This window comes from Pipistrellus hanaki (genome assembly GCF_964339955.1).
Source record: "Pipistrellus hanaki genome assembly, chromosome: 3".
Lineage (NCBI taxonomy): Eukaryota > Metazoa > Chordata > Mammalia > Chiroptera > Vespertilionidae > Pipistrellus > Pipistrellus hanaki.
In genome coordinates this window covers 109,044,781-109,070,638 of record NC_140505.1, presented here as the reverse complement: position 1 = coordinate 109,070,638, position 25,858 = coordinate 109,044,781, and the positions used below count along the sequence as shown (strand labels likewise).

At 44.5% G+C, this 25,858-nt stretch overlaps 1 protein-coding gene across 5 annotated transcripts in view; it reads right to left on the bottom strand.

Annotated features, from left to right (window-relative positions):
- Window positions 1–1,509: 1,509 nt before the first annotated feature.
- TMCC3 (transmembrane and coiled-coil domain family 3) overlaps window positions 1,510–25,858 on the bottom strand; it is a 243,411-nt gene continuing 219,062 nt past the window's right edge. For 3 of the 5 annotated variants that reach the window (XM_084880343.1, XM_084880341.1, XM_084880345.1), the window contains exons 2-4: window positions 13,759–14,663; window positions 9,760–9,895; window positions 1,510–5,794 (exon numbers count right to left, since the gene is read on the bottom strand). In XM_084880343.1, the coding sequence (XP_084736469.1) occupies window positions 5,492–5,794; window positions 9,760–9,895; window positions 13,759–14,648 (1,329 nt within the window). In that variant the 5' untranslated portion in view covers window positions 14,649–14,663 and the 3' untranslated portion in view covers window positions 1,510–5,491. The other 2 variants (XM_084880342.1, XM_084880344.1) reach the window with 2 other exon arrangements.

Here is a 25,858-nt window from a genome sequence, read left to right as displayed (position 1 = left end):
CACCAGCAAAAAGATTATGACGTGCTTTATTGCTGTGGTCTGGAATTGAACCTGCAGTATCTCCGAGATATGCCTGTACTAAGTAGTTTGTTTTTAAGCAAAACAGAAAGAAAAAAAAAAGTCCAATTCCCAAGGCCCGGGCCAGAGTAGAGTAACCACCAGCAAAACAGCTGTTAACACGGCTGACGCTCATTTCTGTTAACTGCTTTACTCCAGTGAAGGGCCTGGCGAGGGAGAAATTCTGGCTGGCTTGGCAAGGAGAGAAATTTCAGAGGTAGCCGCCACAGATGGCAGCAGATGTCATGCAGCTCAGAGCAGAGCCACCAGGGACTTCGCTACCTCAGAGCTAAGCAAAAAAGCTGATAAATACACAGCACGCTACCTCAGAGCTAAGCAAAAAAGCTGATAAATACACAGCCACGCCAACTGCCAATTATACACCCAGAGGCTCAGGGAGCCAGGGAGGGTGCACAAGTTGCTTTAATTAACAGCTTTCCATTCTCTTCATCCACAACTCTGTCAGCCAGTCTCTTCAAAGACTTCGGATGCTGGCTTCAGGTAATCATCCTTACCACAGTATGCCAGCGGGGCGAAGGTACTAGTATAAATGCACAATTTGCAATAATGGTATTGACTGCTCCAGTCCTAGGGTTAAAAGTGGCCTTTCCAGGGCTGCACGAGTCATCAAGCTCGAAGGAGCTGAGAGCTGGGAGTGACTAGAAGCCAGTAGCTCAGTCCCTCCTATTATAGCGCGGGATCCTGCTTCCCAGTGTGGGCTCCTCACACCAGCTTGGGGCTGAATAAACAGCTCCCCCAATACCCGCTGCACCATGCCGCTGGTTCTTTAAGCTCAGCATTCTCATCGGTTAGGCAGGGCTAAGAGTGCCTATCTTACTGAGTGTTGGAACAATTACATTTGGCGTCATAGGCAAAGCATCTGGCACAGAGCACTGTGTATAGTAAATGCTCAAAGAATGTTAGCTGTCATCCCACATCTACCAAAGCCCACAGTGTTTGTGTATCACCATGGTCCTCTGTGTCCTATAAACTTCTACATCTCATGGTCATACCTGTTAGAAAGTAACTCCCTCCCCACAAGGGCTTAAGGAATGGGCTGCGTATCACACATTAATAACGTTGTATGCGATAGAAGTGGAATTAGTTTACAAGCTGATTAAGGGAGGTAGTGGAGGGAGGGGTAACTGGCAGAACACAGGGCTTTTAGCTGTGAAACTATTCTGTATGAAACTGTAATGGGACACATGTCATTGTACATTTGTCCAAAGTCATAGAAGGCACAAGAGTGAACTGTAATGTAGACTGTGGACTTTGGGAGATAATGAAGTGTGAATGCAGGTTCATTAACTGTAACAAGTGTACCCCGTGGCGGGGGATGTTGACAGTAGCAGAAGCTGTGCATGTGGAATGGAAACATCTCTGTACCTTCTGATCAAGTTTGCTTGAAATAAAGTCTATTCAAAGAAACAAGAAATAAAGGCTATTAAAAATTGGTGATACACAAATGTACTATTGATATTGGCTCTGACAAATGTGAAAATTTAAGAAATCTAGCTCTTTATTTCACTTCAAAGCTAACATCAAGTGTTTATTTAAAAAGAATAATGGCACCTGCTTTGAATGGGGTGATGATCCTACAGAGGATTTACAATTTTAGGCCGACATGAAACTGAGTAGTATTCCACCAAGTGTTAATTATGCAGCGGATCTCATAGTAAGCATTTCCAATTTGTACTTTCAGAGCCAGTGACTAGCGCCCAAACACGTCTTAAACACGGAGCACGTTTTGTTGAAACGTTTCTCTTAGGACAAGCACAGCGGGAGACACGCTTTAAAGAACACATAAATTAAAACTGCAACGCATTAATCATTCCTAAAACAATTCAGGTACATGACTTCCCAGCTTCTTATAAACAGAAATTGTACTTCCTTTAGAAAGTGATAGGTTAATTCTGCTTTATAGCTTATGGGTTATCAAACTCTTTGAACTACCTTTTTCTTTTAGCTTCTTAACTACTTCTGATGTAAACAGGCCAATCTCATTGTTTTCAGTGGCTTTTTTTTTTTTTTAGTAACTCTTTTCTTAGTACATGTGCTAAACTTCTTGAAATACTTTTCTCCAGATAAAACCCGAATTTTAAATAATGCCACTTTATCCCACCACTGGTTACTCGGAATTATAGAAATATGCAAAATAGGTTAATCACACATGTCCACATTAATAAGTATAATTAAATGTTGTTGTTTTTCAAACCAATACAACTATATTTGGATTCACAATACAAAAAAAATGTTCCCATTCAATGCAAAATAATTTGGTATTTAAAATCCAAATGAAGAGGACAAAAGTAATTAGTTGCCCGAGGGAAGCTAGTTTCCATCCCTATCACTGAGCCCATAATTAAACCTGATTCACTAGACAGAACGGCTGGGCAATGAACACACACAGTGGAGCAATATTTCAATGAAAACAAGAATGACAAAGCAGGAGAGAGGCTAAAATCACACAGATGCTAAGTGATTGAGAGGGACGGACGGCAGCACGATGGGCTGAAATGAAAAAGGGGGGGAAGGTTTCCAGAAGATTCCATCTACCAAGAGATGATAGCAAGCATGAGTAAAACTACTAACAGGACATGCTAGACTTTCACTGCCCCAAATCTACAAGGGGGTACTTTTATTTACTGCTTCACTGTAGGATTGAATTTATTTACTTTTTTGGGGGGGAAAGGAGGGTGTCTTTTGTTCTGGCTTAATCATATTCAAAATATAAGCTGGAACAGCCAATTCAAAACCCACCAGGGAGTATTTTTTTAGGTTTTTGTTTTGTCCTCAGCTATCGTCCTGGTGATCATGAAAATAATCTCACCAAAAATGTCAGCACCCAAAACCACTCAATCAGTTCACAGGATGAGCAGGTGCTCCCCCACCCAGCTGGCTTTCCTCCTCAGTAGGTATGTACAATGTTTACTACTGATGCAAGGCGTTGAAAAGGGATTAGCTGGCTTAAATGTCAGTTAAATATCCAATTCCAGCGTATGTCATAGCTTGATTACTACTTCCCATTGTGTACTGATAAACTTTTATTTAATTTCCTCATGCAGTGGGAGGGCTTATTCTGTGAGAAGAGAAAAAGAAGAGTCTCCTTGGGGTATGTCATCTGATTAGAAAGCTTCATGAACTTTCACCAAGACTCTAAAATAACTGCCGTGTAGGCTGAGCATATCCAAGGAAAAACAAGCTCCTCCGATGTTTAATAAGAGGTACCGAAAATATGAATTCTGGAAAAAGAATTCATGACAAGGTGCAATGAATTAGATGCCACACTATTTCAAACAGAGCATTTCGAGTAGCTTGTTAACTGCTCCAGACTGGAGGGGCCGGAGTGTGCTGCCTCCCACTTCTTTCATTTTCCCTGTGGGGGACGCAAGGATCACAGGCCTGGGAAGTCCCTGCAAGCTTGCTGGGCTGAGCCACGGAGTGGAATGTGGTGGCAGGAGGAGGCTGATGTCTTCCTAGATGCCCCCCCAGAGCCTTACATGATGCCCACAGGCAAAGGGGAATGCTGGCCATGAAAACATAAAGCAAAAGGAAGCACACCATTCCCTCCTTCTCCCTCCCCTAGACCTGGAACCTGTTTCTGTCCCCTGGATATGAAGGACCACAGTATGTTAGCAGCCAGCTTGGGTGACCCAGGGCGAGTCTGACAGCGAAAGGAGATGGCCGTGAGATGGCGTGAGCTCAGTAACTCCTGCTTCCCTCCATCCAAAACACTCTCTAGCCAACGATTTCATGAAATCATGTTTATTGTTTTAAAAAGCTTGAGTCTGGAATTAGATAATGGTGACAATTGTATGAGTTTGTGAACTGATTAGAACCACTGAATTGTAAACTTAAAAACAAAAGCTTGAGTTGTATGAGTCTCACGCACACTGGACTTGTGCCACATGCTCGACTATTCCATTCTCTAAAACCATGGCACTGTCACATTTCTTTCATGAGATTTCCCTAAAAGCAGCTCTTTGCAAAATATTGCACTTAATTTATACCCAGGCAATTTGAAGCTTTCTGGAAGAAAATGTACACTAACACGCATCTTGTGTCTTTGGATAAGAGTGGGAGGTGGGAAGAGGGGCTAGACAGCAGTTCCCATAAAATCCCGCCCCCCCCCCGTTCCTTTCAGGTGCAGGGAGCAACCCGTTTAAAGGAAAGCCTCACTGGGCTGAAGAGAGTGAGTAGCATCCCCAAAATAGGCCTGGGATGCGAACTTTTGGATGCTGCTACCTCAGGGGCATGTGGCCACTCGGTTATCCTAGGACTTATTTTCAGTGAGATGCCAGGAGACAGATGGCACCCTTGGCTCAGACACTGCATCTAATTTATCTTACTCCCGCTGGTCTTTCAGGATCCTCTCACTCTTCATCCAGGCGAAAGGCGCCCACCGAGCTAGCTGCCGTGTCGTATTTCCTCCTGCTTCCAGTGCTCCTGCCCGAGTACGCTTCAGCTTTATAAATTATGATTCAGTTTTCCTTCCTGCATCATGTGTTTTCGTTTACCGAGTAAGCTTCAAACCCCTCACAGACCTGCGAATACAGTGAATCACACCCTCACCGGGGGTTTGCCACAATTAAGGTTTGTTGAATCAAAGCCTCTGCAGTAGTGCTGACAGGACCCCAAATTGATGTTAAAGCCGCAGCCTGGTGAGGGGTTTGGGAGCCTTTCTGTATGCTTTGGAGGCTGGGCATTTGATAGCCAGTTCAGAAGGAATCAGGTGGACGGCTCTGTGGGTATGAAAAGGCACAAGTCCCATTCACACGTCCTCCTGTCTCTCCACGTAAAGTGCAACAGAACAACTAGTTAGACTTCGGATGGATAAACAGGTGTGTAAGAAAGGTTTCCATGTTACAGAGAGCCACACACAACTGAGCACTGAGGACACTGGGCACACCTGGGACCTACGGTCAACGGTGGGATGGGTTACACGGGGTTCACTGGACTTCCACAGGCCGGGAGTGGTCCACACAGCCAGCGCCTGCCCTTCTCCCCTTCCCCGAGTCGTGCCACATCTCTGCTGCTATGTGACTCAGGGCAAACGTGACCACTAACAATGGTGAGCTCATTTCCGATACAGGTCTGAGAGAATCTGTATCAGAAATTTTCTTCTGAGTCACCAGTTATGCCGAGTGCTCAATAACCAGAGGTCTACCTTGCCGGGCGAGTCAGCTGGGCAGGAAATCTGGTCTGATTAAGGCAGTGAGTAACATGGGAGCTCTGAACAGATTCACATAACCAGGGACGGGGACCGAGCTGGCAACGGCTGCTGAGATAAGAGAGTTGTTGTTATTTACAACACAGTCCCAGTCCTTCTGGTAATCCTCATTGGCACAACTGCTCATGTTAAAATTTGGTAGTATGCACAGAGTTCTCTTTAAACTAAAAACCAGGAGACACTTGAAGACGGGAACCAGCGGCCTCATCTGGGTATTATTATCCTTTCAATGGCACACAGAATGTGGTCCCAGTTTTTACAAAATATTGCGAGAAGAGTCACAGCGAAGAAGGTGCCAATGATGTGGAAGCGGCTCTTCATCATGGGCGAGACGAACTTGGCGATGGTGGACACACACACCAGGATGACGGTCATGAAGGCCAGCACCACGTTGATGCACTTCCCCAGGAGGACCCTGGCGTTCGCCGTGTCTGTCTGCTGAGCCTGCTGCTCCTGCTGGTGGAGCTCCAGCTTAGAGATGCGCGTCTGGCAGGATTCCAAGGCTTCCTGTGGGCAAAAGGCAGAGCAAGGGTCAGATGCTGTGCGATCACGGGCAACCTGCGGTGGCCTGCCTGGAAGTGCAGGAGAGCCCCCAGCTCAGAATGCTGGTGCCGAGGCAGCCTCACAGCCAAACTGACGATGATGATGAAGATGATGACAGCAAAGAAAGAAAACAAGGCTCATTTTATCGTTATTTATGGGCAGAAGAAGCATGTGTACACAACCATAAATGAGAAATTAGGATTAGGCATTCTGACTCCACCTACGTATGAAATAAAGTGCACATTGGCATCTGCTGGTACCACAAGGGACTAAATGGGGGTAGAGGTGGGAAGTGGGGGAGTCAGGGTTCCATTTTGGGACAATTGTCTACTTCTAGCCATGGAGTAGGTAGTATCTCTAATTCTAGTCCTTCTTTCACTGCTCAGACTGTGTCCACCCATTACAGACTGGCTGAGCATGGAGAGAGAAAGTTAGGGACAGGACTGACTGTGGGACAGCTCTGTTTCGCCTGTGTCTTAAGACACGATCTGAGGCCATGCATGCTCGCTAGATCTCGTTCTTTCCAAGACTTCAATGACTCAGACAAGATGATGCCAGGTATACCTCTGGCCCAGCTGTCTCTTCTGAGACTGACTCATATATCTACACACCTTCTTGAGCTTCCCTAAAAGCACCTCAGATGCACTATGTCCAAATGTGGATTCATGTATTGCACCTTCACCTATACCTACCATCAGTCCTGTTTCCCTTCCAGTTCCTTTTCCCAGTTCCTCAGGCCAGAACCCTGAGAGGCATTCATCAATACCATCATCACCCAGCCCCATCGATACAACATCCAGGTCTATTTCTCTCCCCTCCCAGTCACCATTCCAATCTGAGCCACCAGGATCTCTTGCCTACAACAAATACAGAAATTTTTTTCACACACCTTCGTGATTCTCAACTCCATGAATCCACTTTCCACACAGCAGCTCAAGTGATCTTTAAAAGATGCACATCTGCTGTCACTCCTTGTAAACTTCTTCCATCTTTAATATGGCTCAGACCCAGCCACGCTCTCCTGCTCAGTGTTCTGGCCATCCTGGCTTTCTGAGTTCTGAGAAGGAGCACACTCAGGGCTCTGCATATGCAGTGCATGTGTCTGGCATGTCTGCCTCCCCACTCCCTCCCCTCTTCATCTGTGGACCTCCCATTCTCTTTCAGGCCACAAGTTAACTGTCGCATCCTGAGGGAAGTCTTCCTGACACATCAGACTATGCCAAGCCTCCTTTTAGCCCTTCTCCCCGACCAAGAGGCCATAGCTGCGTGAGGATAAGGAGTAGGCCCACTGAGCTGCGATCCCCAGCAGACCCCTGGCAGGCATGCAGCAGGTGGGCAGGCATGCAGCAGGTGCTACATACTAGCTGAACACTCAGGAGACTGTGTTATGAGATCTGAGGCTTGAAAGAGAAAAACCCTTAGTCTCTTGAGAGAAAAGCACCTAACTAGAAGGGGGAATAGTGAGCCCCTTTTAGTTCACTAGCCTATTGTCTAACTCAGGTTTTTTTTAACAGCACAAAGATTTAACACGATTTGCTTTTCTTCTGCTGAATATACTCTATGGGCCCAAGAACAGGGTTTGCGGTTACTATAGTAACTTTCATTACACAGGCTACCAACAAAAAAGGTAAAACTTCTTCAGATCTTCATGTTCTAAAAAATACTGCTCTCTACAATGACACACAAGTATATATATATATATATATATATTTTCAAATGTTTTGGCTCAAGGTTCCCTTCATTTAGGACATGGCATGGGAAAGTGATAGAACAAAAGACCAACTTTGTAGGCAAATTCATCTATCTTTGATTGGGTAGATGAATTACATATATAAATAGAACAATCCTAGAATTGTCTTAGAACTGCTACCAATTGTTTTTAATCAAAAGAAAAATCAAAAAAAAAAAAAGAAAATTAAGCGCTGCATTGCAAGGACCTTTAGTGACAGCACACACTAGGAGATAGTCAGCCCCACAACCGTCAGCCTTCCTTGGGCCCAGTATTTAATTTATTGAGAATAAAGACAAAGGACAGGGTTATCTTCTAAAGTCTTTTCATTGGGATTCAGGGTTAAAACCCCCAATACCCAATTGCTTAAAATAACAACAAATCCTTGCAACCCCACAGGCAACAGCCACCCTCATCTACACTGGAGCACCCTCTGGAATAACCCTGTGAACAAAAGACACAACAAATAGGACAAAGCTGAGCAGGCCCAACTGCTAAAAGCCCTGAGGAATATGGCTACCCACCTACATACTAAAAAGAACGGTCAACATTTATTTTTTGACTGCTCATGTGTCCGGAAAAGATTTAAGTACTTTACGTTATTATTCCGTCTCATCCTCTCGACAACCTTAGGAGACAGAGCTCATTCATATTTCCATTTCACAGATGAGGCAACTGAGGCACAGAACGCTGAGCTGTCCAGGGCCACACAGTAAGTAGTAGAGCCAGGACCCGGACACGTTCTAAGACAGAACGATCCAATAAACCTGCATTGTTCCCCTGGCAGCACTGCACACTTAAATGGGTTCCCAGTTTTTGAAGCCGGTCAGTGGTGAAGCTGCCTCCTAGCCCAGAGCAGGGGCAGACTTCCTCAGCGTCTTCGGCCCATGTCCCCAGGCAAGCATTTCCTACAGCTCTGTCTGATGCCAGAACTGCCCAAATACACATGTGGGATTAACCCAAGCTCTACCCTCCACACAGAGTGGAACAAAACACTGCGGGAGAAATCTCTATGCTTTAGTTTTCTCCCTTATAAAGTGGGTCTGGAGAAAAATGATCACTGGCTATAAAGAAGATTTGCAAACATGAAGCTGAACATTACTAGAAGAGTATAATTTTTTTTTTTAAATAAGGCAATCTGAGGGTATATAAACTGGTGCAACCATTGTGGAAAACAGTATGGCAGTTTCTAAAAAAATTAAAGGTAAAACTATCCGAGGACCCAACAATCCCACTTCTGGGTGTATAACTAAAGGAAATGAAATCGGTATTTAGAAGAGACATCTGCACCCCATGTTCCCTGCAGCATTACTTACAGTAGCCAAGACATGGAAACAACCCAAGTGTTTACTGATGAATGAATAAAGAAAACGTGGCATTATATCTACAATGGAATACTATGCAGCCAGAGAAAGGAGGACATAACTGCCACTCACAATGCCATTTGACATGGATGGACCTTGAGGGCATTATGCTAAGTGAAATAAACCAGGCAGAGAAAGACAAATATTGTATGTTCTCAACTATATGTTGAATCTAAAAAACTGAACTCACAGAAACAGGGGATAGACTGGTGGCTGCCGGAGGTGCAGGGACAAAATGGGTGAAGGTGCTCAAAAGCTATAATCTTCCAAAGATAAAAGCAAGATTTGTTTTACGTTTTAAAATTTGTAAAAATTTTGGTTGTGGTGGGGAGAGTAGGGTATAGGTGATGAGCTTGGGGTGGGGGGCTAGATAATAAGAATTTGTTAATTAATTTAGGCAGAAAGTAAACAGAATATAGCTTCTTTTACCCAGTAATGCCTATAACAGTGACTTTAATCTGATGTGCTACAAGAATTTTTGCCCATTTAGTCAGGGACACTTATCTCTTTTCCCTTAGATTTTCAAATAAAAAAATGACAATAGCCAACACAACAATAACCCTCTGGTGTGAATGAATCAAAATTACACCTTTTTTGGTCACATTGGCAAAAATATAAAAACTACTTACTAAAATTCTGGTGTGCCACAGAATTTTAATAAGTAGTTTATGTGTGCCACAAGATGAAAAAAGTTGAAAATTGCTGGTCTACAACATGAGTTGATGGTGTTAATAAGGTAGAGGAGAAATGCTTGCTGAGGGGTATGCAAGTGTTTGTTAAGTGACTTAAGGGCTGGGAGAAGCCCGGTGAGTGCCCAGGGCGGGGAGGAAAGGCACCTGCATGTCCCGCGAGCGCTCGTAGGCCTGGTAGGCCACCTTCTCCTCGATACTGGCCAGCTCCTGCTTCAGGTCGGCCGTCTCGTGCTGATGCAGGTCCGTCAGGTCATGGAGCTGGTCTTCCAGCCGCTCGTACCTTTTGGAGAGAAGAGCCAATTCTGAGCACGACATTTCAAAGGTGTTCTAACAGCACATTCTGGAATGACGTCCTTTGACCTGTTAGAAAGGTGTTCTAACAGCACATTCTGGAATGCTGCCGGTGCCCTTTGGCTGGTTGTCATCTCCTGGCAGACTGTTTCCAGAAGAAAAGTCTAGCTGTGGGAAATGCACTGACTTCTAGCTCCGGCCTCTGCAGTCCTAACTGTCCTCACCACTGGGTGTCATCCAAAGCAAATATGGCTTTTCCACTCAGGTCAGAACCGCACACTGGCTGGCTGTGATGGCAACAGGACGGACCTCAAAAATGACACGGTTACTACGGCTGGTCAGGAGGCGGGCTGTGGGGGATCCTGCTCAAGGCCAGGACCCACTGGCATCCCGGAGCTCCTCCCCGCTCTGCCCCCACAGCGCCCAGCAGCTCACGGCTGGTGCCAGAGTGCCTAGAAGGAAAGAACCAATGACTGCACCCTGGAGCCAACTCCACGATTTCCCAGTGTACACAGTGATTCTGAATACATGTCCCAGCTCTTGGAACTTCAGTGCCAATAACAAATTAAGCTCACTATAAATTATAGACAGCTTACCAGGTCAGGTGGCATTTCCAAAAGTCCAAATCTAAGGTAACGGAGACACAAAGATTCCCATTCTCAGCCCTCATCCTCCTCAGAGAGGAGAGATTTGCCTCATGCATATTTACATAAACTTATGTTTATTTTGAAGCAGGAAGCACTATTTGGAGAAGATACATTAGCCTGAAATGACTTTGATCAATGCCAGTTTTAAGATCCTTATACTTTTTTTAATTTTTATTTATTTATTTATTTATTTATTTATTTATTTATTTAATATATTTTATTGATTTTTTACAGAGAGGAAGGGAGAGAGAAAGAGAGTTAGAAACACCGATGAGAGTCATCGATCAGCTGCCTCTTGCACACCCCCTACTGGGGATATGCCCGCAACCAAGGTACATGCCCTTGACCGGAATCGAACCCGGGACCCTTCAGTCCCCAAGCCGATGCTCTATCCATTGAGCCAAAACGGTTTCGGCAATACTTTTTTTTTTAAAAAAAATATATTTTATTGATATTTTATAGAGAGGAAGGGAGAGAGAGAGAGAGCTAGAAATGTCGATGAGAGGGAAACATTGACCAGCTGCCTACCGGGGATGTGCCCACAACCAATGTACATGCCCTTGACCGGAATTGAACCTGGAACCTTTCAGTCCGCATACTGATGCTCTACCACTGAGCCAAACCAGTTTCGTCTCCTTATACGTTTTTTAAAAATCAGACCAAAAATACATATTTAATGCTTAATCTCAGGTAGGACTTCATAGGTGTCCAATGCTGGTGTTATAGATAAGCCCTTTAAAGATCTCTTAAAGTAAGCAATATAGTCAGTTGCTAAATCATGGAGATCACAAACATTAACTATACTAGTGGCCCGGTGCTTGGATTCTCGTGCACAATGAAAGGAAATTAATTAGAATAAATATTTTAATATCACTATTCGCCCTTTCTCTATGATAGAAGTGTCAAAGATTAAAGAAAATTAGTAAAATATATATGAAGATAATATATAAATTGGTTAATAAACAATAACAACATGATATAATAACAACAAAGACATGCTATAAAAACAAAAGCATGATATAAAAACATTGATAAAAACAATGACTGATAAGTTGATTAAACTTATTGCAATATCTCCCTGTATACCACATTAAGCATTAAAATACTTTCAGAGTGCTTGATTAATTTCCTTTGTGATGAAGAATTTACAATTTTAACGTCACATGCTCTTGGAACTCGAGAGAAAGCAACATATAACTGACCATGTCCAAAAACGGGTTCAGGTAGGAATATTCCTACTCTGCCTAGAGTTTGTCCTTGTGATCTATTAACAGTCATCATAAATGCTGGCATCACGGGAAACTGTCTCCGAATTAATTTAATGGGAGATCAGTGTCAGATGGGACAAATCAATTCTTGGAATCAGAACAACCTATCCTTCTGCAGATCCCGTTAATAATTCAGCTTCAATTATGTTAGGTCGTAATGTTTTTTTTTTAAGTATATTTTTATTGATTTTTTTACAGAGAGGAGGAGAGAGGGATAGAGAGCTAGATATGTCGATGAGAGAGAAACACCGACCAGCTGCCTCTTGCACACCCCCTACCGGGGATGTGCCCGCAACCAATGTACATGCCCTTGACCGGACTCGAACCTGGGACCCTTCAGTCCGCAGACCGACGCTCTACCACTGAGCCAAACCGGTTCTGGCAGGTCGCAATGTTTTGATAATAAATCTAGTACCATTACGAAGACTCCTTTTACTATTAAGATTTCTCAGTAGCATGATCATTGTACCTGCTTTTAATTTTAATTTATGACATGGCATTCCCTAAGGAGTAACACTATTAAGAAAATTGATGGGAATTTTATATGTATCGTGCATGTGTGAGTCAACATTTATTTTAAAACTAGAAGCCCAGTGCACAAATTCGTGCATGGGTGGGGTCCCTCTGGGTGGCCTGCAGGGATTGGGCCAAAGCCCACAATCCAACACTGCCTGTGGTTCCTACCTGCCACTCCTGCTTATCGTGGCCACACTGCACCTTCCACGGGCTTGTGCCCAGTAAGTCCCAATAGGGAGAGGCTTGTGCTGCCATACCAGTGCTGGCCAGCTGTGAGCCCTGTGTCTGGCGCCCTACTGAGGGGAGTGGCCTTCAGGATAGGTCTGAAACTGGCTCTCTGACATCCCCTGAGGGGTTCTGGATTGCGAGAGGGCTCAGGCCAGGTGTAGGGACCCTATCAGTGCACGATCAAGGAGGGACAATGGGAGGGTTACAGGGTGTGTCCCCTGTCTTGCCCAGTCCTGATTGGCTAACCTAACTAGTTGGAGCATCTGCCCCCTGGTGGTTGGTGCGCATCATAGCAAGCAATTGAGTGGCCTTAGCATATCACTAGCATATTACACTTTGATTGGCTGAACAGTCGACCAGTAATTGGACAACCAGACACTTAGCATATTAGGCTTTTATTATATAGGATTGCCATATGTCATATTACTGGCCGGTCAGTCAGTCAGACCTACAGTTGGTGGTCACTTAGCCTTTTATATATACAGATAACAAAAACTTTTCTAAATTTATGTAAGTGGGTATTTGTGACTTGGGATAAAATTTGGACCCAAAGAGGACTGCATCCCAAACTATTCGAATGGAATTAAGGTTAATATTCTCTGGAAAATTTGTGAGTCAAAAAAGTTCTTGTGTGACAAAGAAACCAAAGTCAAAGACATATGAAGAAAGTTTAAAAAATACAGCTGAAGAAAGCCACATTCCTAAATTAATAGATATATAAATGTACCAGATATAAAACATGTAAGCTAAAATTTAAATCTTACAATATGTGATAGGTATTTACTTTTTCAATCTACAATTTTGTAAGTTAACATATTCATTTAGGCCAAAAAAACCTTTGAAGGATCTTTTTATTGGTAAAATGGTGGGCATATACATTTGTTTTCCTATCCTCACCCAAGGATGTGCTTGTATAGATTTTAGGGAGTAAGGAAAAAAGGGAGAGGAGAGGGAGGGAGGAAAGGAGAGAGGAAGAGATAGAGAAAAACATCTACGTGAGAGAGAAGCATGCAACCTTTTGATTCACAGGATGTTGCTCAACTGAGCCACACCGGCCTGGGCCGGAATGCCTTTTGACCCTTATTCCTTTTTATGAAAAGTACAACCATTAGCGTATCACTGTTAAGCAATCTCTCTGCAATTAGTAACTCATGCTTCCAAATAAATTCTAAGAGAATTGTCTGAAATAATACCTGTATCTCTCCTCTTGCAGGGTCTGAGAAATAAAACCGTATTCTCTCTTAAACTGCACCTTCAGGGCCTCGATGTCCTCGGCCAGCTGTGCCTGGGTGTCCTTGATCTCCCTCAGTTCCTCCAGGATCATGGTGAGCTTCCCCTGGCTGTCCAGTGTGCCTGCTCCGCTGGCCCCGAACGACTGGTTCCCATTACTGTCGGCGGAGCCCGATGTGCCGCTCGAACACTCGTCGTCGCTGCCGTACTTGGGTTTATTTACGATGGTCGAGCTGCCCCCATAGGCCCTGGCACTCGTCTCGGGCCTAAACTCCTCTAAGGAATTTTTTAAGTGAGCAATGTTGTCTGCGCTGCCAAACTTATTCCGGATCAAGTTGGCAAACTCTTTGGACTTATTGAAGACAAACACCGGTGGAGTGAGGGAGACCCCCGGCATGCCTGACTTGCTGCTCTCCAAGCTGTGCGGAGCAGTTCGAGACTTGGCCTGGGCATCTTTCAGGGAGTGCTGGATATCCTTCAGGTTGTCCTTGGAGCTTCTGGAGGCTCCGTTCTGTTCAATCTCCCTGAGCTTCCTGTGATACTGCTCTAACTTCTTCTGCAGCTGGGCAATGGAGTGAGCTGATTTCTGATTCTTCTTCTCAAAGACCTGTTTGATACGCCCAGCCTGCTGCTTGTCAGCACTGTTGACTAGTTTCAGATATTCTGCAACATTCCCGTCCCGGGATGTCTGCTCGATTTTGATCTGCTCCGTCACCTTTAGAATTTTTTGTCTCAGGCTGTCGGCATTGAGCTTGACCTTGTGGAAGTCCAGGATGCCATCTGGTACATCGAAGTTAAGGTTGGTGTCTGACCCGCCTCGGCGTATATTCAGAGGCAGGCTTAGGGTATTCATGTCATGGCGCTCCACCTGGAAAAGAGCAGAAGTAATTGTAAGGTTTGAAGTCTAAGAGACAGTCACTGTGATAGAATCTGTGCTCACAACAGACATACTTCAGTGCCAGAATTTTTTAAAAAACTCCCTACTATCATCTTAAGTTGAATACAGGACAACAGTCCAACTCCTTCCCATATCCATGTACACTACTGTGAGATTCAGAGTCTCCAGGGCATCCAATTTTCTTTTTTTTAAAATTTAAATATATTTTACAGAGAGGGATAGAGAGTTAGAAACATCGATGAGAGAGAGTCATCGATCAGCTGCCTCTTGTACACACCCTACTGGAGATGTGCCCGCAACCAAGGTACATGCCCTTGACCGGAATCGAACCCAGGACCTTTCAGTCCGCAGGCTGACGCTCTATCCACTGAGCCAAACCGGTTTCGGCGCATCCAATTTTCTGTCTGATCTGATGGCAACGTTTGGTTGGCAGGGGAGAAATGCATAGAATGAGGTTACCAGTCAGTCCAGGTTTCCCAAAGTGCCCAGGTAATAGGGATGCTTGCCATGCCCCATTCACCATTGTGGGAAGTGCATCCAAGTGAGAACTCAATCATTTAATAGAAGGAGAATGAAAGAAAAAAAGAAGAGAAAAATAAAAGTAAAGTTCTAGCAGGTACATTCATCTATACAATAAATTATTTTCTTTTATTTTTTAAAATAATGTTTTTATTGATTTCAGAGAGAAAGGTAGAGGGAGGGAGACCTAGAAACATCAATATGAGAGAATCATTGATCAGCTGCCTCCTGCATGCTCCCTTACCCCCACAACCTGGGCATGTGCCTGACTGGTAATTAAACATCACGTGATCTCCTGGTTCACGGGTCAATGCTCAACCAGCCGGGCAAGAACTTATTTTCTTAATGAAATAATTAACAGATGTGATGAAATAATATGGTACAAGATTAATTTTAATAATTGAGCAATACAACAATATTTAGATGTAGAAACAACCATAAACCACAACCAAGGTGATTAAAAAAACAGTACCATGTGAAATATTAAGACCATGTGAAATAGCTTTCTTACTCAATGACCACCTGGGGAAAAGAACGGTGAAGTGAGCATGTTGGCAGGAAAGGTAGGTGGGTAGGTGGGGTGCTAGTCTGTGCTCTAAAAGGGAAGGCAAATGCAGTCTGTGTGCCAGGCACAGTGGATGCTCACAGGACTGTCCTACTTGATCCTCTACCACACCAGGCAAATAATGTGTTAAACCCGTGTAATAAGTAGAAACTGAGACTTCAAGGAGTCAGGATTTGAATCAAATCACCCTAACTCAGGTCCTCTTGCCATATCAAGACACTCTCACACTTGTGTCCCCAGAGGACCAAAACCAGGTGTTGGTAGACTCTGAATACATCCTCTAAACAAAGATTTGTAAGATCTAAACTAAAGCATCTTATTTGTCAAGTTAACAACCCTTTGATTAAAATAATGCCTTGATATAGATTCTCACATGGGAGACAATACAATATTCAGCCCAAATTACCTTTTTTTGTTTTAAAAGGGGACAGTACATTGACATAGCAAAAAATTATTAAGATAATAACTTAATAGATTGCAAACTGCCTAAGTGGCCCAGACTTGAGTGGATGAATATTAACAGTTTGCAATATGAAAAATGCCACCTAGTACTTTTTCCCATAGAAGGGATCCCAGCAGCACAGGGGGATACACCCAGACTGATGGGGCAGGCCTCCTCCATAACTTACAAAATCTGTTACCATTATTCCTTGGCCCCATCTTCCCACATACCATTTTGCTTTGGGTAAGTGACACTGGTTGTTTTATCTGGCAGAAAAGAATCAGGCTGGAAGGAACTTAATGTCAAATCACTATCAGACTAGAAAACAGGGTGTATAAAAAAAGAATAAAGGAATAGTAACCAGCTGGTCAAGAGGGAAGGATGGGTGCAGGGACTAAAGAAAGTATGTAATAGTCATCAAGTCCTAGACAGATGAGTACAGGAAACTCAAGGATGGCGCCCTAATGGACCCAAAAAGGAATGGGCTTCAGTTACAGCAATAAGGCATGCACTTAACCTAGCAAATGTTTATTTTGGGCAGATAGGGTAACTGTACAACCACGAGATGGGAAAATTATGTCATTGAAGATATCTAATTTGCTCATGCTTCTCTACTTCTCAGAAACTTTCTTTGGCTCTCTAATACCTCCCAATGAGATAATACAACCTGGGCACTGTAAGGCCTTAGCTCACCTTTCAGGCCTCACCCTGCACCTGATGGATGCTGGTTATGTTATGTGACCCAAGCAACTCAAAGTTCCCAGAACGTATGCGAATTTTCTATAGATTTCCCACTGTGTCTAGTATTTGCAATGCTTGCTACCCATTCACCTCTGCTAATTCAACTCCTACATGTGCTGCAATATGCATTTCAAATGCCACTTCTTCCATGGAGTTTGTCCCATTCCCCCTGGAAAGCTGCCTTTCCCTTCTGTGATCCTCCTCTATCCTCCTTTCTCATTCATGCATGGGGAGATGGGTCACACCTGTGCCCAGCCCATGCTGGCATGGCCCCTATTCACAGAAGGCTGACTCTGAATGTTTGCATGATGACATCATTCAGGAGAGTCTACACTGGAGTCATTTAAGATACATTTTAATAGAATCAAAAAATAAGCTTGGAAGTTCGGCCCACACAGAGGTAGAGTTGTTTTTCTAATACCCACGTAATAAACTCTACATCATTTCACAATGATCCAACTAAATGGAGATCAGGTGCAACAACATACACAAGCATATATCAGGACTTTTAAGTATAGCTTAGAGTCAGAGAAGAGCACATTTAATAAATTTAAAACTTAGTGAATTTCCACAAACTGAATGTATTATGTAACTAGGACCCAGTTGAAAAAACAGAAGGGAAACTTCCTCGTGCCTCTTTCAGTCACAACTGAATCGTCCTCACCTCAGAGGTAACCATCACATGACCTCAGCATTCGCACCTTTTTTTCCCGTGAGATTCACAAGAACCTGCTCCTGACCTCCTTGTGCTCAGTAGGATAGTGTTATTAAAACAAAACAAAACAAAACGAAACAAAAAACGCACCAACAAAAACAAAAACAAAAAACCCAAACAACCTGCTTGTATTCTCCATTGAGAAGTCTGAAGAAACAAGAGGTTTCTATACTTTACCAATCGCAGAGGTTAAGTCCTCACCTGTTCTTTCTCCATTAATTCTCAACCACACAGCAGCTGGCCACCCAACAACTCCGGCATCTCAACACAATGGCCTCGCTCTCCTACAGGCTGCTGGCCAGGACAGCCTCAGAGACACAGGAGTGTTTATGTCCAGAGGGCTGGCTGACTCTATAATAATGCTTGGCATGTTCACGAGAATCCAGGTCAGGAAAAGCTACTACATTTAAAGCTCAAATCAATCACTCTTAATGCTTGTCCTCAAATCTCAGTTAGAAATGTTTGATAAGGTAAAAAGTTGGACCTATTGCTGGGCCACTCTTTGCAGCCTTATAATCTCGAGCTTTGCCGAAAAATTGAGAATTAGCTAACACGTCACCCAGAAATGCCCATACAGTCCCTGAACAGAAACTGAAACTTCATGCACACGCTGGGAAGAAAGCATGAGGGGCCTCCGTCCTCCCTTTAATCTGCACTGAGGGCAGCTGTGCAGTGCAGCTGTTTTAGGGCTGAGACCTGGGGAAGAGGACAAAGGATCACCAATCACTAGAGCCACCCGCATGCATGTGGACTACGTGGGCCAGGAGACACGTGTTTCAGTTCTGGCACTGACATATATCAGCTATGTTGTTCTTTGGTGAACCAAATCACATCTGTGGATTTAGATTTCCTAATTATGGACAAAGGAGATAGAACCAGACTAACACTGCAAAATTCCAAGAAATGTAATCCCATTCCATGAAAAGCATCTTTACTGTTGAAAGCGGGGTAGAAATAGAATGTCGGGGAACCAGCTAATAGTGTAAGAAATATTAACCATGCTCTGTTCACTGTGATTGTTTTATTCTGATTAAAGAGAAGGCATATTCTACCCTGGCTGGAGCTGCCCTGGAGAAGCAGCCCTTCCTCCCCATTTGGAGCTGCCTGTTATCATGGAAAGATTAACAAAGATTTGTTAAGGAACCAGAATTGCCAGCCCTTTGAAGGTCCCCAGTCCTTTTGCTTATCAGTAAACTGCCCTTTTGCCTACTTTTCCTTTGTACTATTATATATAAGTGCTGGCTTACGGTGGGCTACAGAGCAGACTTTTGTCAACCTGCTGCTCTACCATACTGCCGGCAGTATTGGAATAAAGGCGCATATACAATTCAACCCCGTCTCTGCTTAATTGGCTCAAGTAGTGACAGGCAGCCCACACCCATGTCTGTCTGGTTTGCACTGTGAGATAGTATCAGGAATAGTCAAGGGCTGGGCTCTGGAGGCAGACTGCTCTGGTTTCCATCCTTGGCACCACTCTTAAGAGCTGTGGGATCTTGGAGAAGTGATTTCACTTCTCTGAGCCTCTGTTTCCTCTTCTGTAAAATGGAGATAATGATTCTTCAAAGAGTAGTTGTGAGGAAAAATAAGGTAATGCACAGAAGGTGCCTAAAGACTTCCTGGCACAGAGAGTGGCTTCAACAAATGTTTGCTATTGTTATTTAAAAATGTTCCCTATAAGTAACAACTAAAAGGAACAAAGGTTATTTTTGTACTGGGGGATTCTAAAGAGTCATTCTTCTAATGCTTTCGTATGTCCCAATTTCTAAAAAATAATAAACATGAATTACAGTTTTGGCAGAGAAGCTGCTGTTTTTAAAATGATGGCTAGCCTCTTTTGGTTCTCAGAATTGCTTGGCTATTGTTACCTGACATGAAAGGCGGAACACCAGCTCCTCAGTGAAGCCATTTCTGATAATGTTTTCCTTCCGGCAGTAGAAACATTTCTACTGTCATCTTGATGTTCTGGAACAAAGGCTACGGGAAAGCTGAAGCCCTGGACAGACGTCAGAAACTGACACAGTCATCGGTGCAACAATCCGGGCCTCCAGCCTAGGGCTGAGGAAGCCGGGCTCCAGACACCACTCCATCGACACCGCCCCGTGCTGCTCTAACACACTGTCAGGGGTCCAGAGAGAGCCACACCCACATTTATCCCCTAGAGCCCCAGGAGGAAATGAACAGAAAGGGAAGGAGCGCTAGCGCAGAGGCACACCATCCAAATCCCCACCCTTCCTGGGGACACCTGGCGGGCGTGGACCGCGGTAGGCAGGAGTTCCCTGAGGGTCTGGGGGGACACTTAGTGGTCAGAATGTGCAGGGCATTGAGAGGCAATGTGCAGGTCAGAACGAGGGGACAGAAGCAACCGCCTGCTTAGTCCCCAGGCCGGACACAATGAACCTTTGCTTAAAAAAAGCTGCTTGAGCTCAGTCACGTGAGGAAAGGGTCAGGAATTTCAACGGGCCGTCATTCCCAGGCAGAGGTATGTCACGGCCACGTGAGGCGGAGTTACAGACAGGCCCACGATGGAGCTGCAGGTTCAGCAGTCGGTCTTCCATAGGTGAGGCCGAGGTGTGTGAGTCAGCACAGCTGACATTTTGGACTCATTTTAGCTGAAATCTAACTTCAGGCCTAGAGTTAAGGCCGGCCAGATGATGTGCCTGTCAGAATGTGCTAGGCTTTGCTCTGGTTACAAACAATGTCAAAATATCAATGGCTTAAAAAAATAAAGTTTAATTCTTGCTCAGGTTCACACACCTACCACGTCAGGCGAGGGACCCAGGCTGAGGGAGCCTCTGCCTTCTAGACTGTGCCGGTGGTCATGGCAGGGGCAGGGAGCCTGGCGAACCATCCACTGGCTCCTAAAGGCTTTGCCAGGAGAGCTGCCTGTGACCCCCACTCACTGCACTGGCCCCCAACTCCAGGGAAGTACAGGACAGGGAGGTACAATCCTGCCACACACTCAGGAGGAAAATTTCATGTCCCTGACACGCGCAGTGTCTTATTTGTTAAAACCTCAGAGACAGGTTTTACTGTCATTATTGCTTTACAAATGAGAAAACTAGGCACAGAGGTCAGTACATTGTCCAGGGGCACACAGTAGCCAATGGCAGAGGCCAGGACTGGAATCCACTCACTCCGTCTCCCTAGCAAAAATGACTGAGAACCTTTACTCTGAGTCAGACATCATGCTAAAACATTTTTTCATATATCCTTTTTTAAGAATTCGTAATTGTTTAAAGTATTACTTATGTCTCCTTTTCCCTCCATTGATCTCTTCCTGGCTGCTCACCCCCCAGCACATGCCCTCACACCCCTACTGTCTGTGTCCTTTGGCTATGCTTACATATATGCATGCATACAAGTCCTTTGGTTGATCTTTGATCTCTTACCGACTCCCCCCCTCTCGCTCCCGCCAACTGCCTTCCCTCTGAGATTTGACAGTCTCTGTTCGATGCTTCTATGTCTCTGGATCTATTCTCTTACCATTTGCAACAGCATGGATGGACCTGGAGAACATTATGCTAAAAAATAAGCCAGTCGGAGAAAGATAAATATCATATGATCTTACTCGTTTGTGGTATGAACAATATAAACTGATGAATAAAAATAGATCATGTATTCTTTACACCAATCATATCTTATTAGAAAAGCAAGGCTTATAAAGAATACATGTTTCTCAAAGTCCATGAATAAATACAAATAGCTTATCTGGGGCTCCACTCAGATATATAAACAAGGCAAGACTTTGAAAGACCTGTACAAGCTCAGGCACTGGTCATGAAAATCCATTCTGCAGTGTCCCTGCGTGGTTTTCCAGACCCGTGTGGCAGCTTCAGGCTTGGTGTAGACTTCTCTGTCAGAAATTCTCCCTCAGGCTAGCCTCAAAGTCATCGTCCATGTAACTTCCTACCTCTGGCCCCGGGCTGGGGCCGGGAGTCGCACCAATTTCATGTTGGATACAACTTATAAAATCCACTTTCTTTCGTCCATGTTCCAAAATACAAATAGTGAACTAGGAAAAATAATTTTATGAGGGTAAAAAAGTTTATTGCTTTGATCAAAACTGGAAGGGTTTATCACGAAACATGGCTCTGATTCAGCTGGGGCTAGCAAAAGAAAGCTCCTTCTGCACACCTAAGCCTTGCACAAACACGCTCCCTGAGGAAACTCCTGAAGACCATACCCCTTGCACAGCCCCCAGGAAGAAGGACTCTGGCACCAGCAGGAGGACAAAGGGCAAGGCCGTAAAGCTAGAGGGGAGGGGGGGAAACCCCATCTGCAGCACTCCCGAGCACATAAAAAGCCTGCTCCCTCCCCCTTTGCCACTGGTTTCTTTTTGGGACTCAGTCCACCTGCACCCAGGTGACTTGAATAAATATCTTTTGACTACACTGAGCCTTGAGTCGGTTCTGTGCGACCCTGGCCCAACCCTGAACCTTTCAAAAACCATGATCAGGCATTTACAGTCCCTAAGAAAGGAAAGAAAACAAGAGAAACAAGGGAAGAATAAGAAATGTAAGGCCTCTGGAGAAGAAGCAAGGGCCTCACAAAGGAGGGGGTGATACCTGGACACGGAGGGAAAAGGCACTTGGCAGACAACCCACGGCCCTGCCTGGAGAGAAGGGAGTGACCCTTCCCCGTGCTGGGCCTGGCCACACCGCTCAGAGCGAGGCGGGCCCTGCAGGGTACCTTGTATCTTCTCCGGGAAGAACACGAGCTTTATCACCTTCCTACCTGTGATACGTATGTGTGATACCACTAGGCAATCTTCCCTCCTGCTCGCTGAGGTCACTCGGCATGCACTCGGGAAATGTCTCACCAGCCAGTGAACATGGAACCCAGGGAGGCTAGCCAGTCACAGATCCCAGCAGCAAACACTTGGTTTTCTTGCTCATTGAGCTAACTTGTCCTGGAAAAATCACGCTGAAGGCTCGATAAGCACCCTCCTTATCGTGACATAATTAACACATCCACGTGGATGCCTACCCACAATTCCTCTATTTCAGAAGAAAGACATTTCCCTCACTACATGCTAGAAATGGAAAAAATCTTAGATCTTCTCATAATATCCAAAAGGATATAAGTAAAGGGTCTTAGTGACATGCTGGTTCTAATTTGTTTACACAAAGACATTTCCTTTTGTAGTTCAAGTCTGACAACAGTACACATTGAACTTGAAATAAGTTCACGGTGTACAGAACTGGAATTGAGTCACCAGTTTGGCCATAATGGTTCAATGCCCGCCTCCTCTTCCTCTCCTAGCATCACTGACAACAATCTGTAGTGTCATCCTTCTGGGTCTTGCCTGCAGGTGAAGTAGACCTCATGACTCAATCAAGGATCCTTCGGAAGGGAGGCTGGGATACGGTCCCTGTGACAGCCAATCCTTCACCCACCGGCACTGCTAATTAACAGTGTAAAGTGTTCAAGGCTCACAACAACAAATTCTTCAAACATCTTCAAGCACTTACAAACACTTGATACTGTAATTACAATTAATTACCTTCTCATTAAGCCTCTACCAGGCAACAGTGATAACCTACTTTGAGTTACATGCACTAGAGAATACACATTTCTTCAAAATAATTTATAACTCCTACTTTCAATTTTGTAAACTAACCCTTTACAAAATTAGTCTGACCTGGTAGATTTACTGTATACTGTGTAATTTACATAAAAGTTATTAAAGGGGGGAAAAGGCCAGATTTTAAAAGACTGCCTTGAAGGGTAAAAGGGGAAGGCTATGGTAATGAAAATCAAGCAGCTTATAATGAGTAGCACCTGCAGGTAAAAAACAACCAAGCCTCCTCTGTAGAGGGTTTCAAGGCATCACCCAAACACCCCCAGAGGGCTATTTCTAAGAAGAGGAAGCAGCCTCTGGGGACCCCACATCCCTGGAAGATAGGCAAGCTTGGGAAAGGGAAGTGAGCACCTACCATCTGACCCTCACCTTTGCAGGCCTGGACATGGTGAATTCTCATGAAAGGGAAGCGGGAAGTCCTGATATCAGAACAATTACAGAACAAACGTCACTGAGGCTTTTAGTTCCTATGTTCAGAAGAAACTGAGGGGAGGGATGAATGGAAACCCCTGAGCACTAAACCAGTGGTCGGCAAACTGTGGCTCTCGAGCCACATGTGGCATTTTGGTCCCTTGAGTGTGGCTCTTCCACAAAATACCACGGCCTGGGCGAGTCTATTTTGAAGAAGTGGCGTTAGAAGAAGTTTAAGTTTAAAAAATTTGGCTCTCAAAAGAAATGTCAATCATTATACTGTTGATATTTGGCTCTGTTGACTAATGAGTTTGCTGACAACTGCACTAAATAACTTCGGGAATCTTTTCCACCCATGCTCGTTATACCCCATTGGCTCTGGGCAGTGTCTGTCAGTAAAAATTTCCCAGGAAAAGGACCTGAGCATGTGGCCTGAGGGCTAAGGAAGAGGTGGGCATACCACATTCCATGCAGGAACTCAGGAACTGAGGATTTGGTGGCAGCTCTAAAGAAGAATTTTAAGTGTCACCACCCTCAGCTAGTGAGCAAAGAACCCCAGCCTGGGCCTGGGAGGCAGCTGGGGGCAGCAGACCTGCCTCCATCCCAGTACTGCTACCCCAGCCGTCCACAAGCATGTCAAACTTGTAGCCAGCGGGCCACATGCTTCGTTTTAAATAAATGTGGCATGCGGTCTGCCAGTCATGAGTTTGACATGCTTGTACCTACAGCATTTATTCATGTCTTCCCTTACCCCCCAAAATACAGAGGGTGAGCATTCTTGGGAGGGATGTGTGCTTAATTAAATTTCTATTTTTTCCCCCCTTTCAACATATTTTATTGATTTTTCACAGAGAGGAAGGGAGGGGGAGAGTTAGAAACATCAATGAGAGAGAAACAACCGTTAGCTGCCTCCTGCACACCCCCATTGAGGATATGCCTGCAACCAAGGTACATGCCCTTGACTGGAGTTAAACCTGGGAACCTTCAGTTCGCAGGCCGATGCTCTATCCACTGAACCAAACCAGTTATTAATATTCAGCTAAGTTTCTGAATGATAGCTACAAACCCAACACTGTCCTACCCCGTCCTCAGCACCACCAATTACCCCGTCCTCAGCACCACCAATTGAAGGCCTTCGAGGCATTCATAGGGCCTCTTAGGCACACACAACAACTGATTTCATGTGAGGAGCACAGACCTGGAACAGGAATTAGACTTTCAGAGCTGGAAGAATCCTTAGTTTTTAAAGGCCGCTTGAATCTGAACCCAGGTTACATTTCCTTTTGGTCCATGCTCTGTACATTAATAGCTGCCTTGCACAAAAGGGAAAGGAACTTGTCTGCTGAAGTACAGCTTCTTGGATAAAGGCAGAATGAATTCAGTGGTGAATATGAGAGTGTCTATCAGATAACAAGCGCGTTCCTTTGCCTTGGATGCTAGAAGTATAGAACCAAACTTAGAGCCACTGTTAGACCTGGTGCTTAGCCCTTTTGCTTCCCCCTCCTGTTTTCTTTTATGATTTCTGGACATGATTGCTACTCTATTTTCCATGTGCCTTATCGTAACCTGACTCTCATAGGAAGAGGTGGGTGAACTTTGTAGATGCGAAGCATGTCATGCCGTCTGGAGATGAATGCTGCAGTCACTCCCAAATGTAATGGGGGTAACACGATTAAACATACCCAGCTCATAAACTGGCACAGCTACTTCCATCCCCTGCTCCAGGGCACTCAGAGGAAGCCGCACCACGGGTTACAACTGGCCTTGTGCTTTTTTTGAAAAGTTGACATATACTAGTAAGACTGAGCCAGGAAATAGTAGTTGGTGCTCAGGCCCCAAAGCACATTCCCAAAGCAAATCTAAACCTCAAAATAAGTTCCTCTCTGCAGGCAAGGGTTGAGTTTGTTTCTGGTGCCCTCCCTAACAAATACTGGGGGGAGGGAGTGAGAGAAGCATATATGCCATATGATTTGTAGTATAGAATTTTGTTATAAATGGATCAGAATACTACTAGCCACCAGACAGGCCTAGAGATAACACACTTACATTTGAGGGAGTGGGAAAAAACTTGATCTATATTAATTTATTTTCCTTTTGTAATAAGGTTGTTTCTAGCAGTTTTATTTTTTCTAAGATAAGCCAGCAGTATTGCTGCCAAATAGAAATTAGAAATAAAAATCTGTTTTTAGTT